Here is a 25,645-nt window from a genome sequence, read left to right as displayed (position 1 = left end):
TATTTTCCCCCATTGACCGGATCACCGTTACTGCCAACGCGACTTCATCGAGAAACCAACAGGACTTACATTGTACAATGTGTGAGATCAAGAGAGCCGCGCTGGTATCATTGCACGTCAGCCTGCCTTGAGCCAGATCCTGCTTCACCTGCAGAGCAAACAGGTACCTGCGGACGCAAATAAAAATGATGCGTCACACACCTAGAGGCTGGCGCCATGCAAAGACGGTGGGAGGTTTGGTGTCAAAGTCAGGCTCACTTCTGACAGCTCGTCCACACTGTGAGGGACTAGAGAAAGGTATACAAACCAAGGAAAAGAAAGTCTGTGCCGGCTGGAATGAGTTCCCAGTACCACTGACTGCAGTGTAAATAGTCATACCTCACTCAAAGGACCAGGAAACACGCGGTAATCTTTTCACATGATGAGTAACACATTTTGTTCTATGGCTGTACCTCTCCATACAAAGACCTAAGACGGAGCACCTGAATGGCTCAGTCAGTTAAGCTTCCACTTCTTAGTTTTGGCTCAGGTCATGATCTCATAGTTTGCAAGTTTGAGCCTTGAGTCCGGCTCTGCACTGATAGCGTGGAGCCTGCTTGGGATTCTCTCTTTCCCTCGCTCACTGCCCCTCCCCCACTCACTCCTTTTCTCTCTCCAAATAAACTTAAAACAAAAACAAAAACAAAAACCCAAGGTTGTATCTTACCACTCTATAATTTTTTCAGGGTATAATTTTTTTTCCACAGATCAAATATACTAAAACATAAGGCTCAGATAATTAACAATAGCTTATTATGGTTAGGAACAGCTTTTTTTGCCAATGGAATTGGAAAGACAAGAGTGTGTTTTTTTGTGTGGTGTAATATTCACTTAGGTTCTTCCAAAAGCCTCAGTTACCAGATCTGTAAAACTGAATTTAGTTTAAAGTTATATTTTCTTTATATTGCGGAATAAAGCAAGTAAACATTTTTTGGTGGAAGAGAAGAGGTACTTACTTATTTTGAGAGAGAGAAAAAGAGAGAGAGAGCATGCACAAGCAGGGGAGGAGGAGGAGGAGGAGGAGGAGGAGGAGGAGAGAGAGAGAGAGAGAGAGAGAGAGAGGAGAGTGAGAGAGTCCCAAGTAGGCTCCCGGCTCAGCACAGAACCCTGTGCAAGGCTCATTCCCACAACCCTGGGATCATGACCTGAGCCGAAATTAAGAGTCAGACACACAACCAACTGAGCCCAGGTGTGGCAAGAGATAAGGTATTTATAAATAAATGAAATTAAATAAAAAATAGTGCAATGTAAAAACTGATTTGAAAAAAATCAATATGAACTCCTAAATTTTCTCCATAGAGAAATGGTGGATTTCAGGTATCTGGCAAGGAGAGGTACAAAGAGGGCCTGAAATATCGAGTGATGGCAGAAAGCAAGGCAGCTTTGAAATATACATGGGCTGTATTAAAAAAGCAAAAGAAACATCTTGAAGGGATGTCCACTCGCCAATGCTGTGGCAACGTGAGTAGCAACAAGAATAATTAAAGTGACTCAAAACACATGGAATTGATGAAAATTCTTGAGTTCATTTCAGTATTCAATGAGAAAGCCAGAAAATGTATCACCATTGGAGACTACTGAAGCAATTCTTTATTCAAAACTTGGTAACCTAACCAAAAACTTGAGTCTGGAATCTGCCTCTCTCAATAGAAGGGGTATTTCAGGATATACAGGAAAATGAGGCAAAGTTCTTTACAGAAGTATGCCAACTCATAATAACAGCAAGAATCCTCATTCCACAATATCTAAAGAAATTATGGACTCTGGCAAGCACTGTGAATCGCTGTAAAAACCATTCAGGAGATTGGACATTTGCATAACGACAAAGTAACATGACTTTGCCTCACAATGCCAAGATCAGACCATCACCACCCTAATTCTATGATGAATCTTAGCACCATTCATGAAATAGGAAGTTCACATCACTTCTGGTAGATTCTGGCCAAAAATATTCAACTTGATCCATCAGGCCTATAGAACTAACTTCCAGTTTTCTGGAAATGCAGAGGATAGAGGAAGAAACTAAGTGGCACCACAAGGAAGAAGTCTGACAAATTTGGAAGATAGGATATTTTAGAGTATAACTGGTCCTGTTTCTTCAACAAGAGGGTATCATGAAGAAAAAATAGGGAGGGACTCTGCTAGATTAAATGAGGTCCAAAGGACATAACCAAGTGTGACTATGGCCTACAGTGAATCTCATTTTATCTTTTAATGTTTATTTTTATTTTTGGGAGAGGGAGGGAGGGAGGCAGGGAGGGAGGGGGGGAGAGAGAGAGAGAGAGATTGAGCACGAGCAGGGGAGGGAAGAGAGAGAAAGAGACACAGAATCTGAAGCAGGCTCCAGGCTCCAAGCTGTCAGAATGGAGCCTAATGCGGTACTTGAACCCATGAACAGTGAGATCATGACCTGAGCCTTAGTCAGACGCTTAACCGACTGAGCCACCCAGGTGCCCCATGAGTCTCATTTTAGATGAGTACATACAAATGACATTTATGGGACAAATTTGAGTATGGCCAAGATATTAGATGAAAAGTACATATATATGTGTAGAAAAAATCAGAAAGGATATCACACTAATGTATTAACAATGATCACCTCTGGGGAACAGGAATACAGTATTTTATCTTCTTATACTTGTTTATCTGTATGTTCTAACTTTCTATACTGTACATTTGCTATTTTTGTAATAATGAAAGGTTATTTGTAATTTTAAAAAGGGAGGGCTTTTTTAATTAGACCAACCACAGAGGGTTCTATAACAATTAAATAAAGCAATACATGGAAAGCACAGTGACTAGAATAAAAACGTTCAATAAATGTTAGCAAATTTTCTCTTATAAAAGAAAAACTAGGGGCACCTGGCTGGATCAGCTGGACTTTTGATCTTAGGGTCCTGAGTTCAAGCCCCATGTTGGGTATAGAGCTTACTTAATTAAAAAAATAAATAAATAAAATAAAAAGAAAAAGGGGTCCCTGGGTGGCTCAGTCCGTAAAGCATCTGACTTCAGCTTAGGTCATGATCTGGCGGTCCGTGAGTTTGAGCTCCTCATCAGGCTCTGTGCTGACAGCTCAGAGCCTGGAGCCTGCTTCGGATTCTGTGTCTCCTTCTCTCTCTGCACCTCCCCCACTTGTGCTCTGTCTCGGTCTCTCTCTCAAAAATAAACATTAAAAAAAAATAAAGAAGAAAAAGAAAAATGAATTCTCTTTAAGTTATTTAAGAAATTCCATTGTTAACTAAAAAACTAAAACAAAACAAAACAACTTCAAGAACAAACAAACAAAAAAAACCTACGAAAGCTACAAAGGCAATTCTGTAGCCAGACCCACAAAAAACCCAAAACAAAAAAACCCCACAGATCCACTCGTCGATAACCGTTGGCCTTTACCCAGCCCCTTATATTTATTCTTGCTCTCACGTTCTCTGTCTCTGGAAAGTCAAAGGGAAGAAGGGCAGAGAATATAAAAGAACCAAAACATCAACATATTGGTTTACAAGGCAAGAGGCAGTATAAGCCATCTTTCTGGATTAGGCAAGGAGTACTATTTTTTGAGCTGAACACTTCTTACAGCTACAGGCTTTAATCTTCTATCTGGTTAATTTTTAAGTAGGCGGCATAAAAGCATCACACTGTGAATATTTTACCATCCACCAGTTCAAACACAGGGTCTTGTGTTTGCAGAGAAGCGTTCAGGGACGGATCAATGGTCAGAGTCTGACAGGCTCTGGGGACTTTGGCTGATGGGCTCATGTAGACTCTCAGTCAGCAGCGGTTCTGAAAGCCCACACATTTAGGCACAGGGGAAGTGGCATTTTGAAGACTGCAGTGAGCCTGCAGTCCCGAATCACGCGGAGTCTCCCTGTTCAGAGGCCCCTGTAATACAAGGAAGACCTTCCTGGGTACTGACTGTTGACTTCCTGATGACAGCTATAAATCTTGAGCAAGCTGGCTTCGATGCTAACTTTAGAGATTCAGCAACACCTTTCGTATTATAAACGGAAACAATCCCCATCAAACACACAGGAGCTAAAGGCTAAGTTGAACTCAGCAGGCACTAAATACAATTAACTGAGTGAATGCTGAAAATGCAAAGTGCTCAAAGCAGAGTCAGTCCCCGGCATAAGGGGGGGTGTCAGGAGAAGGGGATGATGGTGCCAGGGCTAACAAAGAGGGCTTTTGGTTTCCAGGGATCGTCAGAGTTACAAATCACACCAATCTGATGCCTTGCTTTAAATGGGTCTATTTTGTTTTGTCTTAGCCTGGGAGGTCTTAGCCTTTCTTTTCGTATTCAATGGAAAGTAACTTACAATTTCTCTGCCAGCCTGAGGAACCACCTCAGGCCTTGCAAACACTGCAAGTTCTCAGAGGTCTCTCTCCACCCCTAGAAAGGGCAGAGCCAAGGAGAAATGGGATCCTACTGAAGATCACATGCCCAGAGCAAAGTGTACCAAAGCCCTATAGCCCAACAAGAGTGACTCGGAACTCTGCGATGAGAAAATGTGGCGGGTTCTTTTCCGAAGACCCCTCCCTAGCTGTTTAAAACCTGCACCCACCACTCACTACTTTTCTCTCCCTCTAGAGGCCCGGGCCCTAGCAGCAATAGGACACAACAGCCGCTGAAAGTGCAGTTCAATAAATAGAAAGGAATTCAGCTTCTTGGTTAACAGCAAAGTGCAATTCAATCTGCTTTTTGTACAAGCGGGAAGCTGAAAGCTATTCCTGAGGCCCCAAGAATTAACCAGAGAGCTAGAGTCCCTTTTAGTCGGCTGAACTGTAGGTCTGCCTCTGTCCCCACATCCCTCGCCTGAACTGCTGTCCACACAGAGCTTCTCCCAAGCCCTCCTGCACTCCCCATCTGCTACAGGAAAGTGCCTGGACCTCAAAGGTCACATCATTCAATTTCTGCTTACATGGGAATTTGAGAATGAGGGAGGCAACACATCGGATCTGGAAGGTCCCCAATCCCACCACACCTCGTGACAAAGTCAAAAGCGATGGGGAGCTTCTAAGTTTCATATCAATTTCATTCGCCCTTGCACCAAAAGGATTCTCTCCTTGGAAAAGATTTTTAAAATGTCAGTTAACACCGGGAGCCAGAAAACAAAGACAACAACACAACCCTAAACAATCCATCCGTTGAGCCCGGGTTCCCTGAGGAATTGACAGATTCCACCGAGCAGCCGGCAATATCCCGGGCACACTTGGCTCAATGGCCACAAGCAGTATGGAATTTTAGAAGAAAAACCCGAATAGCAGAAAACCACGGGGCGCCTGGGTGGCTCAGTCCGTTAAGCGTCCGACTTTGGTTCAGGTCACGATCTCGCGGTTCATGAGTTCCAGCTCTGTGTCAGGCTGTGTGCTGACAGCTCAGAGTCTGGAGTCTGCTTCACATTCTGTGTCTGTCTCCCTCTCTCTCCGCCCCTCCCCTGCTCGTGCTGTCTCTCTCTCAAAAATAAACGAACACATACACACATAAAAAAGAAAACTACAAGCCTCTGCAGACAATGATTCACAAGAATTGAAAAGGTGCAAAACTCAAAGCAAAGTGGAATGGAGACGGGGAAAAAAGGATTTATGCCAACTTCATAAGCAGGACAGAGGCCCAGTGACACGCAGGATGCAAAGGCAGGCTGTTGACCAACAGCTGGACTTGCCTTTAGATTTATGTCAATAGTCTGAGCTTCAAGCAATGCACGTTACAATAAGAAACCCAGCCCAGAAACAGAGACACAATAGCCCCAGCAGTGACACCACAGAAGACTCTGTTGTCACTGGCCTGTCTTATGCATCCTGGTGTAGCAGCCCGGCTGTGCCTCCTCTACGTGAACCGTTCTAGTCAACCGTGCATGCTTCCCAAAAGACTGCTGGCTCCTGCAATCCCGGGCTACATAACGGCTTCATCGATTTGAGGATTATAAGTAGAGGGAAACAATTAGCAGCAAATCATTCAGAAAACTGAAGGCCACGGGAAGTCGTGGCCTTCACTTCTTCCTGGAACTCCACATTCGTGTCCCCAGTGCCCTTCCGGACACCGCCACGCGATGTGTAGTTGGCATCTCAGACATAAGCCGGCAGAACCAACCTCCCGACTCTCCACCCCTCAGTCATCACCTACTTCCCTCCACCCTTTCCCATTTTAGTTGCCACCAAAATGGCCAGCCAGCTGCTTAAATGAAAATCTAAGCATCCCTCTGTCTCCTCGGCCTCCACCGCCAGCCCGTCACCATGACAGATGGACCCCGTCCCCAGCACGTAGTCCAGCATTTGCAGCCACCCTTCTCTGCTTCCACGCCTGCCACCTCCTTTGCTGCCACCACTGTGGCGTGGGCAACAGCAATGGCTACCTCACTGGATTCCCAGCTGTCACTGTCCCCCAGCACCCACATGGCAGCTAGACTTTCAACCCCATGAAATATTTGGCTTCTGTCCCACCTCACTGCACTTCACCCTCTCCATTCCTGCCATGCCAGCCTTCTCTTAGGTACAGTTTGAGCCTTGAACAACACAGAGATTAGGGCTCCAGCCCCCTGCACAGTCAGAAATCTGCATATAACTGTTTACTTCCCCAAAACGTAACTACTGTTGACTAGAAGGCTTGCCAATAACAAACACGATTAACACGTATTTTGTAAGTTCTATGTATTCTACACTGTATTCTTACGATAAAGTAGGCCAAAGAAACATGATGAAGAAAACCCTAAGGAAGACAAAATACATTCACAGTCCTTGTGTTGTATCTACATAAAAAAAATCTGCACGTAAGTGGATGTGTGCAGTTCAAAGCTATGTCATTCAAGGGTCAACTGTATTTGAACATCTGGAACTTGTTCCTGCCTCGGTCACTGCCCAGCTGTTCCTTCCACCTGGAAAGCTCTTCCTCCAAAAAGGAGGGACAGATTCTCATCCCTTCCTCAGAGAGGCACCGCAGACTGAGCCATCACAAGCGGTGCCCTGGTCACCTTCTATCACATCCTTCTCCTTCAGTTACCCATAGAGCCCTTACTGTTATCTGATAGTTTTTGCTTCATCTGTCATCTTGTCTGCTCCCCTGAGGGTCAGGCTTGTCTTTTCACCACTACGTTCCCGGTGCCTGGAACCGTGCTTTGCACACAGTGTCCACTTTGTAAGTACTGCTGACTGAATGGCTTCACCCCTTTGCTAAATGATGGTCAACCACCCACAGTATCCAAGATCCTGTGCTCTGTACCAAGAGTGCGGAGAAGGATGTGACAGGCTTGGTCTAATCAGCTACGAGACTGAAAGCCACGGGGCGCCTGTGTGGCTCAGTCGGTTGAGTATCCGACTTAGGCTCGGGTCATGAGCTCACGGTCTTTGAGTTCGAGCTCCACGTCGGGCTCTGTGCTGACAGCTCAGAGCCTGGAGCCTGCTTCAGATTCTGTGCCTTCCTCTCTCTCTGCCTCTCCCCTGCTTGTGCTCTCTCTCTCTCTCAAAAATAATAAACAAACATTAAAAAAAAAAAAGCCACGGGTGGCAGGGCTGTGACTGGTCAGACTAATGTACCACTTGTAAGAGCACTCTTGAAAGGGAGGCATTGCATGTTCACACATTCCCACCAGACTCTGTTCTCCTTTAGCATATGTGTGTCTTGTGCAAATTATAAAATTGGTAATAATAAGGATGATGATGGTTATCATTCAGAGCATCCCTACTGGTTCTGGCCACTTTATGTATACGACTGCTTATCCTCAAAACAACCGTGGCCAAGCAACCAGTGTGGTCGCGCGGACACAGGGGAATTAGCAGAAGCGCAGAGGGAACAAGTAAATTGGCCAGTCACACAGGGACAAGGGCAGGCCTGACTCCGTGCTCACGCTTCTCCCACTTAGGCCAACTTTCAAAGAAATCGATCTTCAGCTCACGTCCAGTCACCCATGGCAGCAACAGAGAGAAACGGAGTTAACATCTTGGTCTCACAGGGTCTGACTTCCCCAAACTGTCTCGTGATGTGACAGACAGAAGAAGGGAAATATGACAGCAATAGGTTATAAGACCAGTTCACAGCACAGCTTTGCAGAAACCCAGGAGTCAAGGAAAATGTGGTACATTCTTTCTCCCCATGTTGGTCAGCACCATCGGGAGCACGGAGCAGATGCGGGTCAGGTAAACGCTGTGAAAATGCTGAATCAGTGGACGGAGAACATTAACTTTCCCTTCTCCTCGGCACCCCGTGGCAATAAAGAGCAAGTTTCTAAACCACTAACCTTGTGAGTTCTTCCTGGAGTTGTGTATGGTCAGGTGGAAAGAATTTCACCACAAACTTCACAACAACATGCTTTGGCCCTAAAAGGGGGCAAAAAACAGTAGAGCATTTTTTATTTGTTCCAAATGCAATTAAAGAAAAAGACTTCGGAGGGTATATTATACAGCAAATAATGGATCTCATTCCAAGCCACCAAGAGTCCATCTGTTGACGTCCAGGTCGCTGAACAGGTAGTTCAGTTCCTAATTCATACTTCCATATCGCAGGGAGACAGAGAGCCCTTATAAAATAACGTTTTGCCAAAAGTATTTCATTCAGGTATTACATTTTTTCTCTGAGGACTTAAACTGTGCCCGGATTTTAAAAACAGGCATTCGTCTTCAAAAATTTATCAAATTGGCCCTTTCAGTCAAAATATGGGCTTTCGACAATGAGGAAATAATGAAAATGTAAATCGGTTATACAATTTAGTACTTTAAATGATCTACAAGGTACAGCTTCCACTGTGTTCATCAAATATGTATGAGCATCTATGTGTCAGGTGCTCCCCGAGCGCTGGAGAAAAAACATCAACACGACGTGACCCTGCCCTCGTCCAGTCAGCCGAAGCCCTTATAGGTGTCTTATAAGCCATCTTACGGACGAGTTCAGGCAAAATCAGGAAGCAGATGTGGGGTGGGTGGACAGGGAGAAGATCAATGGGATGGGTCACTTGTCAGAATTAAAATGTCAAACAGATCATAATAATTTGTAACCCGAATCAGAGCTTGTTTTGAGGTACAGATCTAATTTTATACATATATCTACACACATATATATTTATGCTCAATGTAAGAGCAGTCTTATAGGTTCTACCATTTGGAATGACAGCAATGAGTTTATGTTCTATGAAATATAAGGTACGATAACGAAATCCAAGTTTTAACAGCAGTTGCCTAAAAGCAGAAACATTTTTTTTTTTTGCTCTGCCTTCGCGGTCACAAAAAACAGATGTTGTATTATCATTTCTATGATAACATATTTAAGTTTAGGAAAAAAACGCAAAAGCGACAGAAAGTGAAGATGTAGGCAATATACATAAAATGAGGAGAAAAACAAGGCACAGAAATAATGAAGCCCAGAGACACTGGGCCCCCTTTCCCTGACCACTCACTCTAACAATTAATAGAAACCCTCGCCTATCAACTCTGGATCATAAAGTAACAATAGCAAAATGGAGAAGAACAGGAAAAACCATGCTATCTCCTCTCCACGGGGATCCCCTGAGGCCACGCAGATCCTTAGAAAACCCGAAAGTAGGAAGGTGCTATCCCCCAATGCACAATGACAACTTCACACAGCTAGCCATAGCACGCGGAGACGGAAGGAGAATCCTCACTCCAGGGTGGACCCAGCAGTGACAGACGCGGTCTTCCGTCTGTATTTGGCAACGGGCTAAAAGACACCTTGCCACAGTGAGCATTTCCCAGGAGGTATTGCAGGGACACACGTCATCATTCTGGATGCTTCGCTACCTCCCCCGTCAGGTCTAGGGGCTTCTCCCAGCAATGTGCCCCTACCCTCCGGCCCCCGCACGCTCAGGTCACTGGCCAGCCACCCTCATAAATGTTAAACTAACAATGCCAGTTTCATTTTCGGCATCAATAATTGCTTAATTTAAATGACAGAAGCTCAACATCCATTTCAAGTGCACGGGGGCCATCCAGACACCGTGTGCCTGTTCAGTACAGCCACAAAAATTGCTAGAAGTGGCCCAGTGGGGCTTCTTAATCAGATATTAAAACGATCCCAGCAAGGTAGTGTGGAGCTTCAAGCTCAACTAATGGAATGCACCTCTGTTACTACCCTCAGACTTTTGCCCGGGCTGTGGCTGCAGTGAGGGGGCATTTGGGATGAGTTGTCTGACTGCGCTTGACCTCAAAGTGGAGAGGAGGGAAACGGTCCTGGTCCTGGGGCACAATGAGAAGGGACAGAGAAAGCGAGCCTTCTTCCCTCACTCCTCTCCTAAATCCTCCTTAATCTTCCCCAACACACACTGTAAATGCAAGCCAGACTCCCTTCAGTTCTGCCTGCCATTCAGACACACACACACACACACACACACACACACACACACACGCTTTCAGGCACTTTGTTTTTCCAAGCAACCAATACTTGCACTCTGATTTCACAGGCATTGAAGAGGCAGGACAGAAAACCTAACATCAATTTTATGAATACATGGTTGCACCTTCCCCTTCAAAAGTGACAGTAACAACCTCGGACAGAGACCAGGCAAGCTCAATTAGTCTGGAGATTAACAGCATGCTCTAGTCGTTAATCAAAATGAGGTTTGATTTTCCAAGCAAGGTTTTGATTACCAAATTGTTAAATATTAATACTGCAGAAGAGACATTTTAATGGCACATGGATTAGTGGATGAAAAGAAATCATGGGGCCAAAAAAGGAAAAAAAAAAAAAAAGAATCTGTGTCACCAGTGTGCTGGTTTGCCACAGGGCAAACAACGTCTAGGAGGAAAATGTCTGGCTTTATATTTAACATCACTGTTAAACACATGGTGTATACTTACTTCTAATCTGCTTGACAATAGGTTTTAAGAGATCCAGCCACACCTACAAAGGAAAAAACAGATTGAGACAAATTCTCAACGAAAGGATGCAAGTATTTGGAGGCTTGACTTGGAGCTGTTTAAAATCAAAATACTTTTTGAGTATTCGAGACCGTCTGTTCCTATTCTCTGCAGGACGGCGTATCTTCCATCACTGACCGCTTTTATAGTACAGATCCAAATTTGCTGGCATTATCCCTGAGCTTCAAAGCTACAATCTCTCCCAGACTCAAATGGTTAACTATGAATGTGTCTCCTGTCATCCGCAGTATTCCACCAAAGCTAGCCACTCAGCAAACACGGATGCACGATTGCATGTGTGGCTACAAGCTGAGTGAAATATGCAAGCTCCTTAATGAAACAAAATATGTGTACATACACGCACTTACAGAACAGCACGTCTTTGAGGGATATGGGAAGGGATGTTTAGAATATTACCTCTGTACTGGGTACTCTCCATAAGCTTTTACCTCTTTAAAAAAATTTTTTTTTAATGTGTATTTTTGAGAGACAGAGAGAGAGTATGAGCAGGGGAGGTGCAGAGAGAGAGGGAGACACAGAATCCGAAGCAGGTTGCAGGCTCTGAGCTGTCAGCACAGAGCCTGACCTGTGGTTTGAACTCACAGACCATGAGATCATGACATGAACCAAAGTCAGCCAAGCAACCGACTGAGCCACCCAGGCACCCCACTCTTCACCTTCTGACAAGGTCAGAAGGATTTCTGCTGCCCAGGAGAGTAACCTGAGACTTGTAGGGACCAGTAATTTGTCCCGGGCTGGCAGAGCCAGGCCTGAAGCCAGGTATATCCAGCTTCAAGGGCCAGACTCTTCACACACGTGCAGTTTAGGGGGCAAGATTAAAAGAGAGAGAGAGGGAAACCAGCTGCCCTTCTTGATAAAACATAATTTAACCGTATTATCCCATTTCACACATGCTTTTCTCTCAATTCCTGGTCATTTGAAAAGGGTTCTACTGAAGCTCATATTTGCATGTATGACAAAAGCAAGGTTAATGTGCCTCATATAAAGAGGATTTATAATAAGAAAAACCAAATACTCCCAAACTATGCAAAGAATAACAGCTAAATGACAAACAATGGCTAATGGGAAAATGTTCAAATTCAGGAGTGATTCACCTTACAAATGCAAGTCTGAATAATCAAATACCCCTTCTGCCCATTACATTTGCATCTAGATATGCCTCTATGTATGCACACATTTGCATTTTATAATTCTCAGATTTAGCAAAGGTAGCAGAAAATGTACACTGTCTTACCTCTATTGGCGAATAAATGAATTGGTATGTTTCTGGAGACTAATTAAGGAATAATTACAAATAATTATCTAAAGCCTAAAAAAAGGCTCCTATACATATTCTTTCATCCAGTAATGCAACTTTGGTAAATCATACATTTATGCACAAAGATTTATGTAAAATAAAAATGTTGTGATTAGCATTGCTGATAGTAAAAAATTTTTACAATAAATGAAATAAAATAAGTCTACATTTATATGACACATTATCATGCAGGCATTAAAAATTATGTTCTTGGTGAATGTTTAAGAACGTGGGAAAATGTGTTTGGGAGGTTGGATGATGAGCGACTTCCTGTCTTCTGCCTTTCTCCATTATTCAAATTAGCCTTAAATTGAGCACTAAGAATTCTTATAATGCAAAAACTAAAAATTTTAAGTCTCTGCTTATTTAGGTTACCCTTCCCCCATCACCTTTTCGAATAAGATTTTGTTTAATTAAAAAAATTTTTTTAATGTTTATTTACTTTTGAGAGGGAGAGAGAGAGAGAGGGAGGGGCAGAGAGAGAGGGAGACACAGAATCTGAAGCAGGCTCCAGGCTGTGAGCTGTCAGCACAGAGTCCAACATGGGGCTCGAACCCACCAACTGTAAGATTGTGACCAGAGCTGAAATTGGACACTTAGCCAACTAAGCCACCTAGGTGCCCCAAATTTTTTTAATTAAAAAAAAAATTTAATGTTTATTTATTTCTGAGACAGAGAGAGGCAGAGCATGAGTGGGGGAGGGGCAGAGAAAGAAGGAGACACAGAATCTGAAGCAGGCTCCAGGCTCCGAGCTGTCAGCACAGAGCCCGATGCGGGGCTCGAACCCACAAACTGTGAGATCATGACCTGAGCCGAAGTCGGTCGCTCAACTGACTGAGCCACCCAGGCACCCCAATGTTTTTTTAATTTTTAAAAAATGTTTATTTTTGAGAGATTGGGGTCGGGGCAGAGAACGCATGTGCACACATAAGCAAGGAAGGGGCAGAGAGAGGGGGATAAAGAGAAAATCCCAAGCAGGCTCCACACTGTCAGTGCAGAGCCCTACACGGGCCTCGAACTCACAAACCACGGGATCATGACCTGAGCAGAAACTGAGAGGCGGGATGCTCAACTGACTGAGCCACCCAGGCGCCCCCGATCAGTAAGATTTTATCATGAAATTCTCATTTCTGTATTTCCTATCCTCTGCTGCTCTCCTGCTTCACGGAGCTTCTGGTCTAGTGAGGAAGCGACAGGAACCAACCCCCCCACACTGACAAAAGTGAAGACGTGCCTGACCCAAAGGGAATGAAGGGAGGAGCAGAGGACTCCCAGGGTCTGGGGCAGAGCAGTCTGACCCAGGCATGGGGGCAGGGGGACCGGAGACCCGACACAAACAGGACATTGTGGAGGGAACACGTCCCTGAAGATGCTGTCACATGGAGGTCTGAAGGGAACAGAAGACACACAGGTAAAACCTTTGTCCAGGTGCCAGAGGTGCAAGGGGACAGCTGCAGAGCAGGGCTGGTGGGTCAGGAAGGGGTCAGCCCTGCCGGAAGCCACGTTGAGATTCTTCATCCTTATCCTAAGAGCAATGCAAAGGATTTAAGCACGGGGCTGATACAGTCAGATGTGCACTGTAAAAAGACTGACCTGGCAGTGTGGGAACAGACAGAGGGGCCGGAGCAGAGGCAGGCTGACCACACAAATCGTGCAGGCAAGAGAGGATGGTATTCTGGACCAGGAATGCAGAAGTAGAGTCGGGGGAAGTGGGCGGATCTGAGAAAAATTTAAGAGGTAAAATCCCCAGGGATTTACTGATGGACTGGATACGGTGGCTGAGGCAGAAGACGATGACCAAAATGACACGAGAATTTCTGCTGAGGGCATCTGGACTGATGCTGGTACAATTCACAAAGATGGGAGTGCTGGAAGAGGGCCAGGATGGAGGTTCTAGACACTTTGATTTTGTTGAGGTGCCCTTGGATTTCATGAGCAAGAGATAGTATGGAAAGGGCGGGACGCACTCGTCTGGAGCTCTGAGGTGAAGCCTGGACAGGAGATCTCACACTAGAAGTCATCACAAGGCGCCCAGGTGACTCAGTCTTTTAAGCATCCAACTCTTGGTTTCAGCTCAGGTCATGATCTCATGGTTCAAGGGTTCGAGCCCCACGTCAACCTCTGCAAGGATAGCGCGTAGCCTGCTTGGGATTCTCTCTCCCTCCATCTCTGCTCCTCCGCTGCTCATGCCCTATCTCTTTCTCTCAAAATAAATAAAACATTTTAAAAAACTAAACAACAACAAAAACCTGCTAAGAAAAAAAGGAGGAGGGGGAGGAGGAGGAAGAGGGGGAGGAGGGGAGGGGGGGGAGGAGGGGGAGGAGGAAGGGAAGTAGAAGCAGCACCACCATCCTGACTCCATAGAGGATAAGGGTCACGGAGACTCATGGAGGATAAGGCTCACCGAGTCCAGAGGATGAAACCTATGAGCACCGATGGCACGTCCACCACGGACCAGCCGGGTGGAAGCAGATGAGAACAGAAGGAAAAAAGGAGAGTGGTGTCACAGAAGTCATGGGAAGGCAGTTTCCAGAAGGAAATATACCAGGAACTGTTCAAATAAGATGAGAACTAAAAGTTCTGCTGGTGAGTTGACTCGGAGGTGGGAATGAAAGTCTGGCGGGTGGTGAAGAGGCAGGAAGGACACAGACTTTTCCAAGAAGCTTAGCTGAGAGGCAGGCAGCAAGAGACTAGGGCCACAGGGGGTGAGGGATCAGATAAGGGTATTGTTGAATTACGTGTTTTTATTATTCTGTTTTCCAAACGTTTTTAAGTAATCTCTATGCCTAATACGGGGCTGGAGCTCACAATTCCAAGATCAAGAGTCGCATGCTCTACTGACTGAGCCAGCCAGACGCCCCTATTTGCTTGTGAGTCACAGACAACTGGGTGCGTCTAAAAAAGTGGAGGGATTCAGGGGCACCTGGGTGGCTCAGGCGGCTGAGCGTCCAGCTTCGGCTCAGGTTTGTGAGTTCGAGCCCCGCGTCGGGCTCTGTGCTGACTGTGTAGAGCCTGCTTGGGATCCTCTGACTCCCTCTCTCTCTGCCCTTCTCGTGTTCTCTATGAAAAAACAATAAACATTAAAAAAAATTTTTTTTAAAGCGAAGGCATTGAGAATATGAGCAAGAAGGGTTAGTCACCAATGTCCTAAGGGATGTGAGAAGACGGCCCTAAAACCCAGGGCAACGGTTTGAGGTAGAAGGAAGAGCTATTCCACTGAGGGAGACCGAAAGGCCAGTGGCAGATGGGAGTTTACATTTCTGTGCCGGGAGCAGGCAAGTTCCTCGTGGAGGCTTTCTGCTTCCCCAGTCAAGTGGGAGGCCTGGAGGACTGAGGCAAGCAGGGAATACTGGAAATAGTTGCACGGGACAGCGCGTTAACTGGAGAACCCCGGTGGGATTTCCCAGGGCTGCCGAGCGGCCACTCACGAGCCTGTAGGCCGGCGCTCTCCCGGCCACCTCGGGGAACCGTCTCCGCGAACCTTCCCCACTGCCAGCTCTTCCTCAACTTCCACAAGCCACTCAGGACAAAACAACTATGCTCTGGCAACGTAGCCGCCAATTTTATGAATTGTTTTAAAACATCTCTCGTCTGTTTTTGGCATTTCTGTGGAAAGCATCGAATACAATCACCAACTGGAGCCAACTGAGCATGTGGTTTTACAACACGCAGGTCTGGGAACATCAGACCGGCCTGAATTAGCCTGTTTGGTCGAGCTCTGCAGCAAGAAGGCTACGAGCCATCGATCACGTCACAGCTGACCCGCTGGGTGAGAGCTCAGGGCCTCGGGGAACCTCACCGTTTACCAGTTACATTGATGTTTGCGGGGCTCAGAGGAAAGGTCTTGCACACGCAGGACTTAAACTACTATAAATGGGGGGAGCCTGGGTGCCTCAGTCAGTTAAGCGGCCGACTTCGGCTCAGGTCATGATCTCGCGGTCCGTGAGTTCGAGCCCCGCGTCGGGCTCTGTGCTGACAGCTCGGAGCCTGGAGCCTGTTTCAGATTCTGTGTCTCCCTCTCTCTGACCCTCCCCCGTTCATGCTCTGTCTCTCTCTGTCTCAAAAATAAATAAACGTTAAAAAAAAAAATTTAAACTACTATAAATGGATGAGCTACATACAGGGAACAAGAAAAATAAGGCTGCCGCCTGACCAGAGTTAAAGTGTTGAAGTTTGCTATATGGGGAAGGCGGCTGGGAAGCATCTAGACTAGACTAAGTCATCTTAGACCAATCACTTGTTCACTGAACCTAAGCAAGACAGAAACAAGTTCCAGACAAGTTAAAAAGGCAACAAAGGCACCATCACCTATCCTTCCCCACCGATGGATCTCCAGATGGTCACAACTGTAATGATCTCCATGTCTAATCGCCCCGCCCACCCCTTCCACCAGGCCACACTTCCCTGTCTTCCCTAACACCATGCAGCTAGGCTCCAGAGCACATCCATGCTACCTGACTATACAGGGATTTGGTTTAAATGAATGGATTTCTAGAAACGTCATTCCAATCAGTACAACCCACTGAATCAGGGAACTTCCCTTGCTGGGGTTTGAAGGCCTATAGAAGAGGCTGCTGGGGCCACCATGCCCGACAACCACGGACTCGGTGGCTTGGACAACAGATCTGGAGGCTCATGGTGTCATGGGTTGGGTTTCTCCCGAGACCTCCCTCGACTTGTAAATAAATGTCTGCCTCCCGGATGCGCACACCCACGACCATCGTTCTGTGCACACATACTCCTGGTGTCTCTCTGGTATGTCCAAATTTCCTCTTTGTAAAGTGACAAGTGTCAGTGGATTAGGGCCCACTCTAATGGCCTCATTTTAACTTAACCATCTCTCTTTTTTAAAAAAATCTTTATTTACTTTTGAGAGAGAGAGACAGAGAGACGGAGACAGACAAATAGACACAGGGAGATATAGAATCCGAAGCAGGTTCCAGCTGCTCTGTCAGCACAGAGCCTGAAGGGGGGCTCTGTGAACCACGAGATCATGACCTCAGCCGAAGTCAGATGCTTAACCGACTGAGCCACCTAGGCACCCATTAACCATCTCTTTAAAGGTCCTATCCTCAAGTACAGTTTCATTCTGAGGTACTGCATGTTAGAGCTTCAACACAGAAATTTTAGGAGGACACAACTCAGCCTATAACATCTATCTTCCACAATTTGGCATCAACACAGCTTTCCAGCCCAGTGTTCTCCCATTTGCCTACATTTCAGTCAGGTTCCCTTTTTTCCTCTGACCTTCTGTTAATGTTAGTGTTAAGTGAGAACAACACTTTACTGCCTAGTTATGAAAGGCAGGGCAAGATGAACCACTGCTCCCAAAGCGGTTTCTGTTCTTTCCCTAAACCTTTTTAGCCCCTATCATGTTGGTGAGTGACATTTTAGGTAGATTTTGCAGGCAACTAAAACATTGGAGGTATTTTGGAAAGGTTCTTATTAAAAGAGACTCAGTTACTAGATATTTTTCGGGAAGGGCACTGGAAAGAGACTGTTTCTTGGGCACCTCCTGCGTGCCAGGCACTAAACAGGTGCTTTATAAATTCTCATTTAATGCTCCTAACAATATGGTCATTTTACACAGGCAGGAAGCCAAGCTCAGAAAGCTTATTTAAGCTACCCAAGGTCACACATAGCTGAGATTCAACATCAAGTCCATTTGACCCCAAACCTGTGCTTTTTCTGTAACATCATATGCTGCCCTCTAAAAGCTAACAGACTCAACAAAAGCTCAGCTCTCCTCTTCAGGTTTAAAAATCAAAACCGCGGGGTGCCTGGGCGGCTCAGTCGGTTGAGCATCCGACTTCGGCTCAGGTCATGATTCACAGTTTGTGGGTTCGAGTCCCGCATCAGGCTCTGTGCTGACAGCTTGCTCAGAGCCTGGAGGCTGCTTCAGATTCTGTGTCTCCTTCTCTCTCTGTCCCTCCCCCGTTCATGCTTTGTCTCACTCTGTTTCTCAAAAATAAATAAATGCAAAAAAAAATTTTTTTTTTAAATAAAAATCAAAACTGCATACAACAGGGGCGCCTGGGTGGCTCAGTCAGCTAAGCGTCCGACTTCAGCTCAGGTCATGATCTCGTGGTTCGTGAGTTCAAGCCGCACATCGGGTTCTGTGCTGACAGCTCAGGGCCTGGAGCCTGCTTCCGATTCTGTGTCTCCCTCTCTCTCTGCCCCTCCCTCACTCATGATCTCTCTTTCTCTCAAAAATCAACATTAAAAAAATTTTTAAAAACTGCATACAAAATATTTCATCACCTATAACATATATAGGAGCCAGATAAAATGTTATAGAAAATTATCTAGTGTCTAGAATTCACTGCAACAAAGTAGTCTTTCCACAAGCTGATTCCAAAAAGAAATTACTTTGAATTTGTTTGTAATAATTTGTTTAAATGTAATTTTTCATATTAATGTTAAGTGTGGCTTTCTTTTTAAACCAATTAGAGATTTTTGATTCTGTCATAGATTTACAGAGACTAGATTTATCTTCCTACAGGAAAAACAAATAAACAAAAATTAAAAAAAAAAAAAGGGAAAAACATACTTAGCACAACAGATCTGAAGGCTGAGGACACCAGACAATGAGAAACTGTGATCCCTCAGAGACAAGAAAATAAAATCATGATCCCTACACTTGCCCTAGACTTCTGTCTACAGTAGGTTTCCAGGCTGTGGTACAGAGAAGAAAAACCCGGCAAAACCCATGAGTTGAAAAGGTGGGGCTGACAGATCATGGGGGGGGGGGGAGTAAGGGGGGTAAGTAATAACGAGTAGGAAGCTCCCTCCAGAAAGATCATTTAGAAGAGTATAGAAGGTTCCCATTGAGTAATCAGCTGAATACTGATCAATGTCAACCTGTGAAGAAAGTACCCAAGATTTGGGAGAAAGAACCAATGAAAAGATTCAAGGTATCAGTGCCTGGTGCTCACAGAGTCAGGAACACTACCAATTCTCACCAGCAAGATCAGACAACCTGAGGATTCTGGGCACTGGGCAGAGTACTGAAGAGTCATCCCTTAGCACTGAGGAATAATTAACCCTGGACTATACACTACATGAGACCCATTTAATGTGCTTAAAAGCCAGATATGAGAGGATTAAATGGTTTCCAAATAAGTTAATTGCATCCCAGAACACTCAATAAAAATTTATAGGAATATAAAACTATCCAGTACTTAACAAGGTAAAATTTACAATATCTGACATCCAATAAAGAAAAATCACCAGACACACAAGGAAGCAGGAAAACAGGCCCATAATCAGACAAAACACTCTGACCTGGAATGCAGGCATTATAATTAGCAGAAGGAGGACATAAAGACAGTTATTATAACTGTATTCCTTATGTTCAAAGTTGAGATATAGAAAACATAAAAAGACCCAGATGAAACCTTTAGAGATAAAAACCACATTGGGAGATTCACACACACGACAAGATGAAAATCAGATTAGACCTTGCAGAAAAAATACTAATGAACTTGAGGATGCAGCAATAGAAACAATTCAAAATGAAATAGAAAGATAACCAAGACATTAATAGCGCATCACAGAACTGTAGAACAACTTTAGGCATCCTAACATGCATGGCACTGGAGTCACAAAGGACAGGAGGTAGAGTGGAGGGGGCAAAAAACAGGACAAAAAATGAAAAGAAAGAACAGCTGAAAATTTTCCAAATTTGGTGAAAACTATAAACCCAACAGATTCAAAAAGCTCAGAAAATCTCAAGCCTAAGAAATGTGAAGAAAAGTGCACGGAAGCACATCATCACCAAACTGCCCAAAAACAGCAATAAAGAGGCAATCTTAAAGTCAGCCAGATATGGGGCACCTGGGTGGCTCAATCGATTGATTTCAGTTCAGGTCATGATCCCAAGGTCATGGGATCAAGCCCCAAGCTTAGGATTCTCTCTCTCTTTCCCTCTGCCTCTCTTCTCCACTTGCAATCTCTCTAAATAAATAATATAAATAAACAGCCAAAGAAGATTATGCACAAAGGAACAAAGGTAAAAGTGACAGCAGACTTCTTGTCAGAAACAATGCAAGTGGGAATGCAATGGGGCAAGATTTTAATGCCCTTGAAGAACAAAATTATTAGAATTTTATACCCAGCAAAAATGTCTTTCAAAACGGAAGGCAAAATAAGGACTCAAACATATGAAAGCTGAGAGAAGTCATTGCCAGCAGAGCTGTACAAGAAGAAATGTTAAAGGAAGTCCTTCAGGCAGAAAGAAAATAATATCAGATGGAAATCTGTGTCTACACAAAGGAACGAGGGACACCGAAATGTCAATTGTGTGGTTAATATATACAATATTTGAGACATTTTTAATATTATTTATAGACAACTGACTGGTAAAAATAACAATGTAGTGTGGGATTCATAACTTTTGTAAAAGAAAATAATATGACAAAAATAGCAAAAAAATCAGAAAAGGGAAAATGGAAGTATACTACTGTAAGTTCTTATACTGTAGGTGAAGTGGCATAATCTCTCTTAAAGGCAGGCCCTGATCAGTTAAAAGTGTGTATTATGAACCCAAAAGCAACTATGAAAGTTACAAATGAAAGAGTTATAGATTATAAGCCAACAAAGAAGGTAAAATGGAATCACTGAAATATTTAATTAATCAAAAGACAGGCCGAAAAAAGGAACAAAGAATGGGTAAGACGAAAATAGCAAGATGCCCCATTTAAATCATATCAGCAATCACATTAAATGTAAATGTTCTAAACACCCCCAATTAAAAAGCAGGATTGTTAGACTGGACAAAAAGGCAAGACCCAAATGTATGCTACCTTTAAGAAACACACTACAATATAAAGATGCAAAAAAGTTAAAAGGAAAAGAATGAAAAATGTATATTATGCAACCAGTAATTTTAAAAAATTACAGCAGCTATATTAGTATCAAGGTAAATATCAGAACAAAGAATATCACCAGGGATAAAGAAGGAATTTTTTTCATAACAAAGATGTCGATTAATTCAGAGGGTAGGAAAATCTTAAGTATTTATACGCTTAAAAACAGAACTTCAAAATACATGAAGCAAAAAGTGATGTAATAGCAAAGAGAAATAGAAAAATCCACAGAGTCTGAGATTTTAATACTTCTCACTAGTCCTGGCAAGGGCACTCTCTTCCCAGTCAGCACGGCCCAGATGCCAAAGCATCAAGAATACAGAAAATAAAAAAATACTGAAGGATAAGATCAGTGGTTGTGAGGGCCTCAGAGAGGAGGGAGGGATCGGTAGGTAGAGCAGAGGACATTTTTAGGGAAGAGAAACTATTCTTTATGATACTTTGATGGTGGGCACATGTCAAAGACATTTGTCAAAACCGATAGCATATGCAACACAAAGAACGGACACTAACGTAAACTTTGGACTGTAATATGTTAATACTTGCTCAACAATTATAATATACATATCACACGACTGCAAGATGTTAAAAACAAGGGACACTGTGGATTTGGGGGGGGGGTCAGTATACGGTACCTCTCTTTACTTTCTGTCCAGTTTTTCTGTAAAGTTAACATTTTTTAAAGTCAATTAATTAAAAAACAAATGAGAACAAAAAACCCCACGTATCTCTCCAGCTTAAGAAATGGAAGGTTACCCATTGCTCTATTTTTCCCGTGATCCATCCTTCTCCCAGACTCTCTGCTCAAGGAAAGCTTTGCCTCCTCTGAGAACTGCCCCATCGACCCAGCCATCGTGGCCTCACACCACGGTGCTGCTGGTGATGTGTGACGACAGAGGTACCCCACGGCCTCATTTCTGCTGGGTTCCCAAACTTCCATCTGTCTGTGGCTCAGCAAGTCTTCATCCTTTACACCTGGCATGTGTCCACAAAGACCCCCTCTGGGATGTAGATGCCCTCAGACCCCCGGGGGAAGAAGCAAGGTCAGGACAGGAGGCTGCTCCTAAGCATACGGGAAGGAAATCTGGCCAACGCCAGTGGGGCTGGGAAACCACCAACAAGGGATGTAGCCATGGTTTCTGTGGCTTCAAGCCCCTAGAAAGCAAGTCTGCAACTACAGAGTGAAATGCGTCCCTCCAAAATTCCTATGTTGAAGCCCTAACCTCGCAATGTGACTGTCTCTGGAGAAAAGGTGTTCAGAAGTTAATTAAAGTTGAATAAAGTCATAAAAGGATAGAACTGTGGCCTTATAAGAGGAGGAAGATCTCGGTCTCTGTCATGTGAGGACACCGTGAGAAGGTAAACCTCTACAAGCCGGAAAGAGTGTCCTCACCGAAAGTGACCATATAAAATATAAATATAAAATATAAACTAAACAATAAGATGCCCATCTTCTTCCTGAGCTTTACCAGCACGTATTAGACACTGGAACCATTTTATCAGATCAGTAAGCACTGTGGCTTTAACAAAACACTGGTGGGCCAACTTCTCTGGTTTCTGAGCTAGAAGGCAAGCACAAGACACAACAGATATCCTAGTACTTCCCGCAGGAATCCTGCTGGGCTTGTGACTGTAAAGTATCAGAATTAATCCTCATGACAATCTTGTAAAATCATCACTTATTAATCCCATTTTCCAGATAAAGTACAAAATCAAAGAGGTTCAGTATCTGCCCAGCTGCTATATGACAAAACAAATGTTCAAACAGAGATTTACAAGCCACGATGCACGCCCTTCCCGGGATCCTCAACAGGCTGATGAGATAAATCTTATTATACACCTATCTCTACCACTGAGGCTCACACAGCTCTCTGGGAGGGACCAGTGTGAGGAAAGGCAGCCAAGTGTAGCAGAGAGCGGCTTGCTGAGACAGGCTTGTGTGAAAATCCTGGTTATAAAGATCATTGTCAAGTATCGGGCAAGTTACCTCTCTGAATCTTCTCACTGTAACATGGAGATGATAAAACACCCACCTCAGAGAAATATTTTAAAGCAGAGATTGGCCAACTATGGCTCATGGGCCAAATCCTGACTATCATGTGTTTTGGTACAGCCAAGACCGGCCTTTACATTTCTCGTGATTGGAAAGAAAAAAAACAAAAACCAAAAAACAAAGGAGTGTATTTCATGATGTGAAGACTCTGAAATTCAAATATCCATGCCCCTAAATAAAGTTTTATTGGGACACAACCATGCACATCTATTTAGATATTGTCCATGGCCGTTTTTGTGCTGTGATGGCAGGGTTGGGTGGTTGCCATGGAGATGGTATGGCCCGCAAAACCTAATCCGTTTACTGTCTGGCTTTTTGCCAACCTCTCATAAGAAGAACAAATGAGATGCATTCAGGTGTGCAGCAGAGTCCAAGGGCAGCCAGGCCAAGGTCTCTGAGTTCACGCCAATGGCAAGCTACTGTTTTTCTGGCCTTTTACCAGCCCTTACAGTCTAGCTACCAATTAGCTGGCATATTAAGGACAGAGTCTTGACTCCTAGGATCAATAGCATTTCTGCCACGGAAAAGACCAATCCATAAAAAAAGCTGATGAAAAGATTTCTCTGCTCCTGTGGGGCAATCTCCCGGGCACGGCTTCCTGGACTCAAAGCCAAGGGCAGGCCAAACTTGCATGTAAACACAGCAACCAACTCTATTAACTGGCAGGCCACGGGACAAGTCTAATTAAGGGTAGAGCGCAATTGATTACTAATTATCACTAGTTTATTTCCCATCCTGAGAAACACATCTTAGACCACGGAAAGTACTCCTTCTCCCCGAGGCTTTTTTTCAAACCCTTACAGAACGGCCTGCCCTGACGTGGGTGTTTCATGTGGTGGAAACGAGACAAGGGGCGGAAGGCTGGGCTCAGACGTGAGCCTACCGTCTAGGCACAAAGGTCCACAATTCCGTGTGCCAGGGACTCTGGGGATCCTAGTTTCCCACGTAACAGGCACAGGCCCACGGGCAAAGCCAGCTGTGATGGCCCACGTTCAGACATTTTGAGACCCACCAGGCTTCCCCTGTTTGGCAGACAAGTAAACGGCCTCCCAGAGGAAGCCCGGTGAAGATAATAATCACAACACTAGCATTTAAAAAACGATAATATGTCTGTGTGCACCGCAGCGTTTTTCACAGCCACCGAGGGGTGGAAGCAACCTCAACAGTCCACCAACAGATGAACGGGCACACACAACGTGGGACAGCCATACAACAGAATATCACCGAGCCTCAAAAAGCACGGATACCCTGTCATATGCTACACCGTGGGGGAACCTCACATCATGCTCCGTGAAACAAATCAGTCGCAAAAAGACACACAGATCCAGAGTAGTCAAACACACAGAGACAGAAAGTAGGTTGGTGACTGCCGGGGGCTGGGGGGAGGACAAGAGAGCTGTATCACGGGCACGGAATTTCAGGTTAAGATGTGGCACAATGTGGATACAGTTAACAGTATCGTACTGTCCACTCAAAGGTGGTTAACACGCTAACACTTACGTTAGCTGCTCTTGGCGATTTAAAAAATGGGAATGATAAGAGTTTCCGTAACTAACACTTTCTGAACACTCGAGTAGGTCCCAGACACAGGGATTGCATGTGCTGATCGACATTATCACATATGAGCCTCTCAAAAACTCCACAGGTTGGGCACTCTTCCCTCATTTCTACCCACGAGCAGAGCGAGGGTCAGCGAGGCCAGCCCCCTGCTCCTGTCACCCTGCTCCAGGGACTTGAGGGCTGACAGTTGGACCTGTAGAGCTCCTTTCCCGGGCTGCTACAAAACACCACCCCACTAGAAATCGACAGAATCTCAGAAGGCAACAGAAACTACCAGATACCTATCTTAAATTCCCAAGCACCTTTACTAAGAGCAGAGATGAAAACCCAGCCAGACCCCTCAGTTCAACAAAGTCAAGACCTGTCCTTGGCTCTTCCAAAATAGACTGTCAGTCAGCCTCTGGACACTTTTTGGTCATTATTTCTGCTCCTCTGTGCTTTTATTTCATCACGTTTTGGGGATAAAGTTTAACTAATGTTCTATTTTTATTTTTTTAATGTTCATTTATTTTGGGGGAGGGAGGGGCAGAGTGACGAGGACAGAGGATCTGAAGCGGGCTGCACGCTGACATCAGCACAGAGCCCGATATGAGGCTCAGACTCATGAACCGTGAGAATAACGGATTAATTGTCGCAACAACTTCTTTCTTAAATTTTATAAAATTAACTGTCAGGTTGGGATTTTGTAATTGACAGAGAACAAAATATGGAAATATTGTCAGAATGGAAGGATGATGGACAGCATGGGCTTGTGTTCAGACAGAACTGAACTTGAATCAAAGCTATGGCATTTCCTAGCTGTGAACCTCTGGACGAGGACTTAACCCCTTTAAGCTTTAGCTTCCTCATCAGAAAAAGGGTATATGATGGGCTCTTCCTGGAATGAATGAAATACTGTAGGTAAAACTAATATGATGCCTTGCAACGAGGTATTACTCTCCAGGGCACGTGTTA

The 25,645-nt window shown here is 44.5% G+C and overlaps 1 protein-coding gene across 1 annotated transcript in view; it reads right to left on the bottom strand.

Annotated features, from left to right (window-relative positions):
• FARP1 (FERM, ARH/RhoGEF and pleckstrin domain protein 1) overlaps positions 1-25,645 on the bottom strand; it is a 293,763-nt gene that overhangs the window by 69,572 nt on the left and 198,546 nt on the right. Inside the window, exons 4-6 of the mRNA XM_047081200.1 lie at positions 10,834-10,876; positions 8,265-8,343; positions 70-167 (exon numbers count right to left, since the gene is read on the bottom strand). Coding sequence (XP_046937156.1) covers positions 70-167; positions 8,265-8,343; positions 10,834-10,876 — 220 coding nt within the window. The remainder of the gene's footprint in view (positions 1-69; positions 168-8,264; positions 8,344-10,833; positions 10,877-25,645) is intronic.

This window comes from Lynx rufus, unplaced genomic scaffold, assembly GCF_022079265.1.
Source record: "Lynx rufus isolate CCGP_SWC_20201006 ecotype Redwood Valley unplaced genomic scaffold, mLynRuf1.p SCAF_1, whole genome shotgun sequence".
NCBI lineage: Eukaryota > Metazoa > Chordata > Mammalia > Carnivora > Felidae > Lynx > Lynx rufus.
Note: the sequence above shows the minus strand (reverse complement) of the source record. Positions and strands in the feature narration are given on the sequence as shown.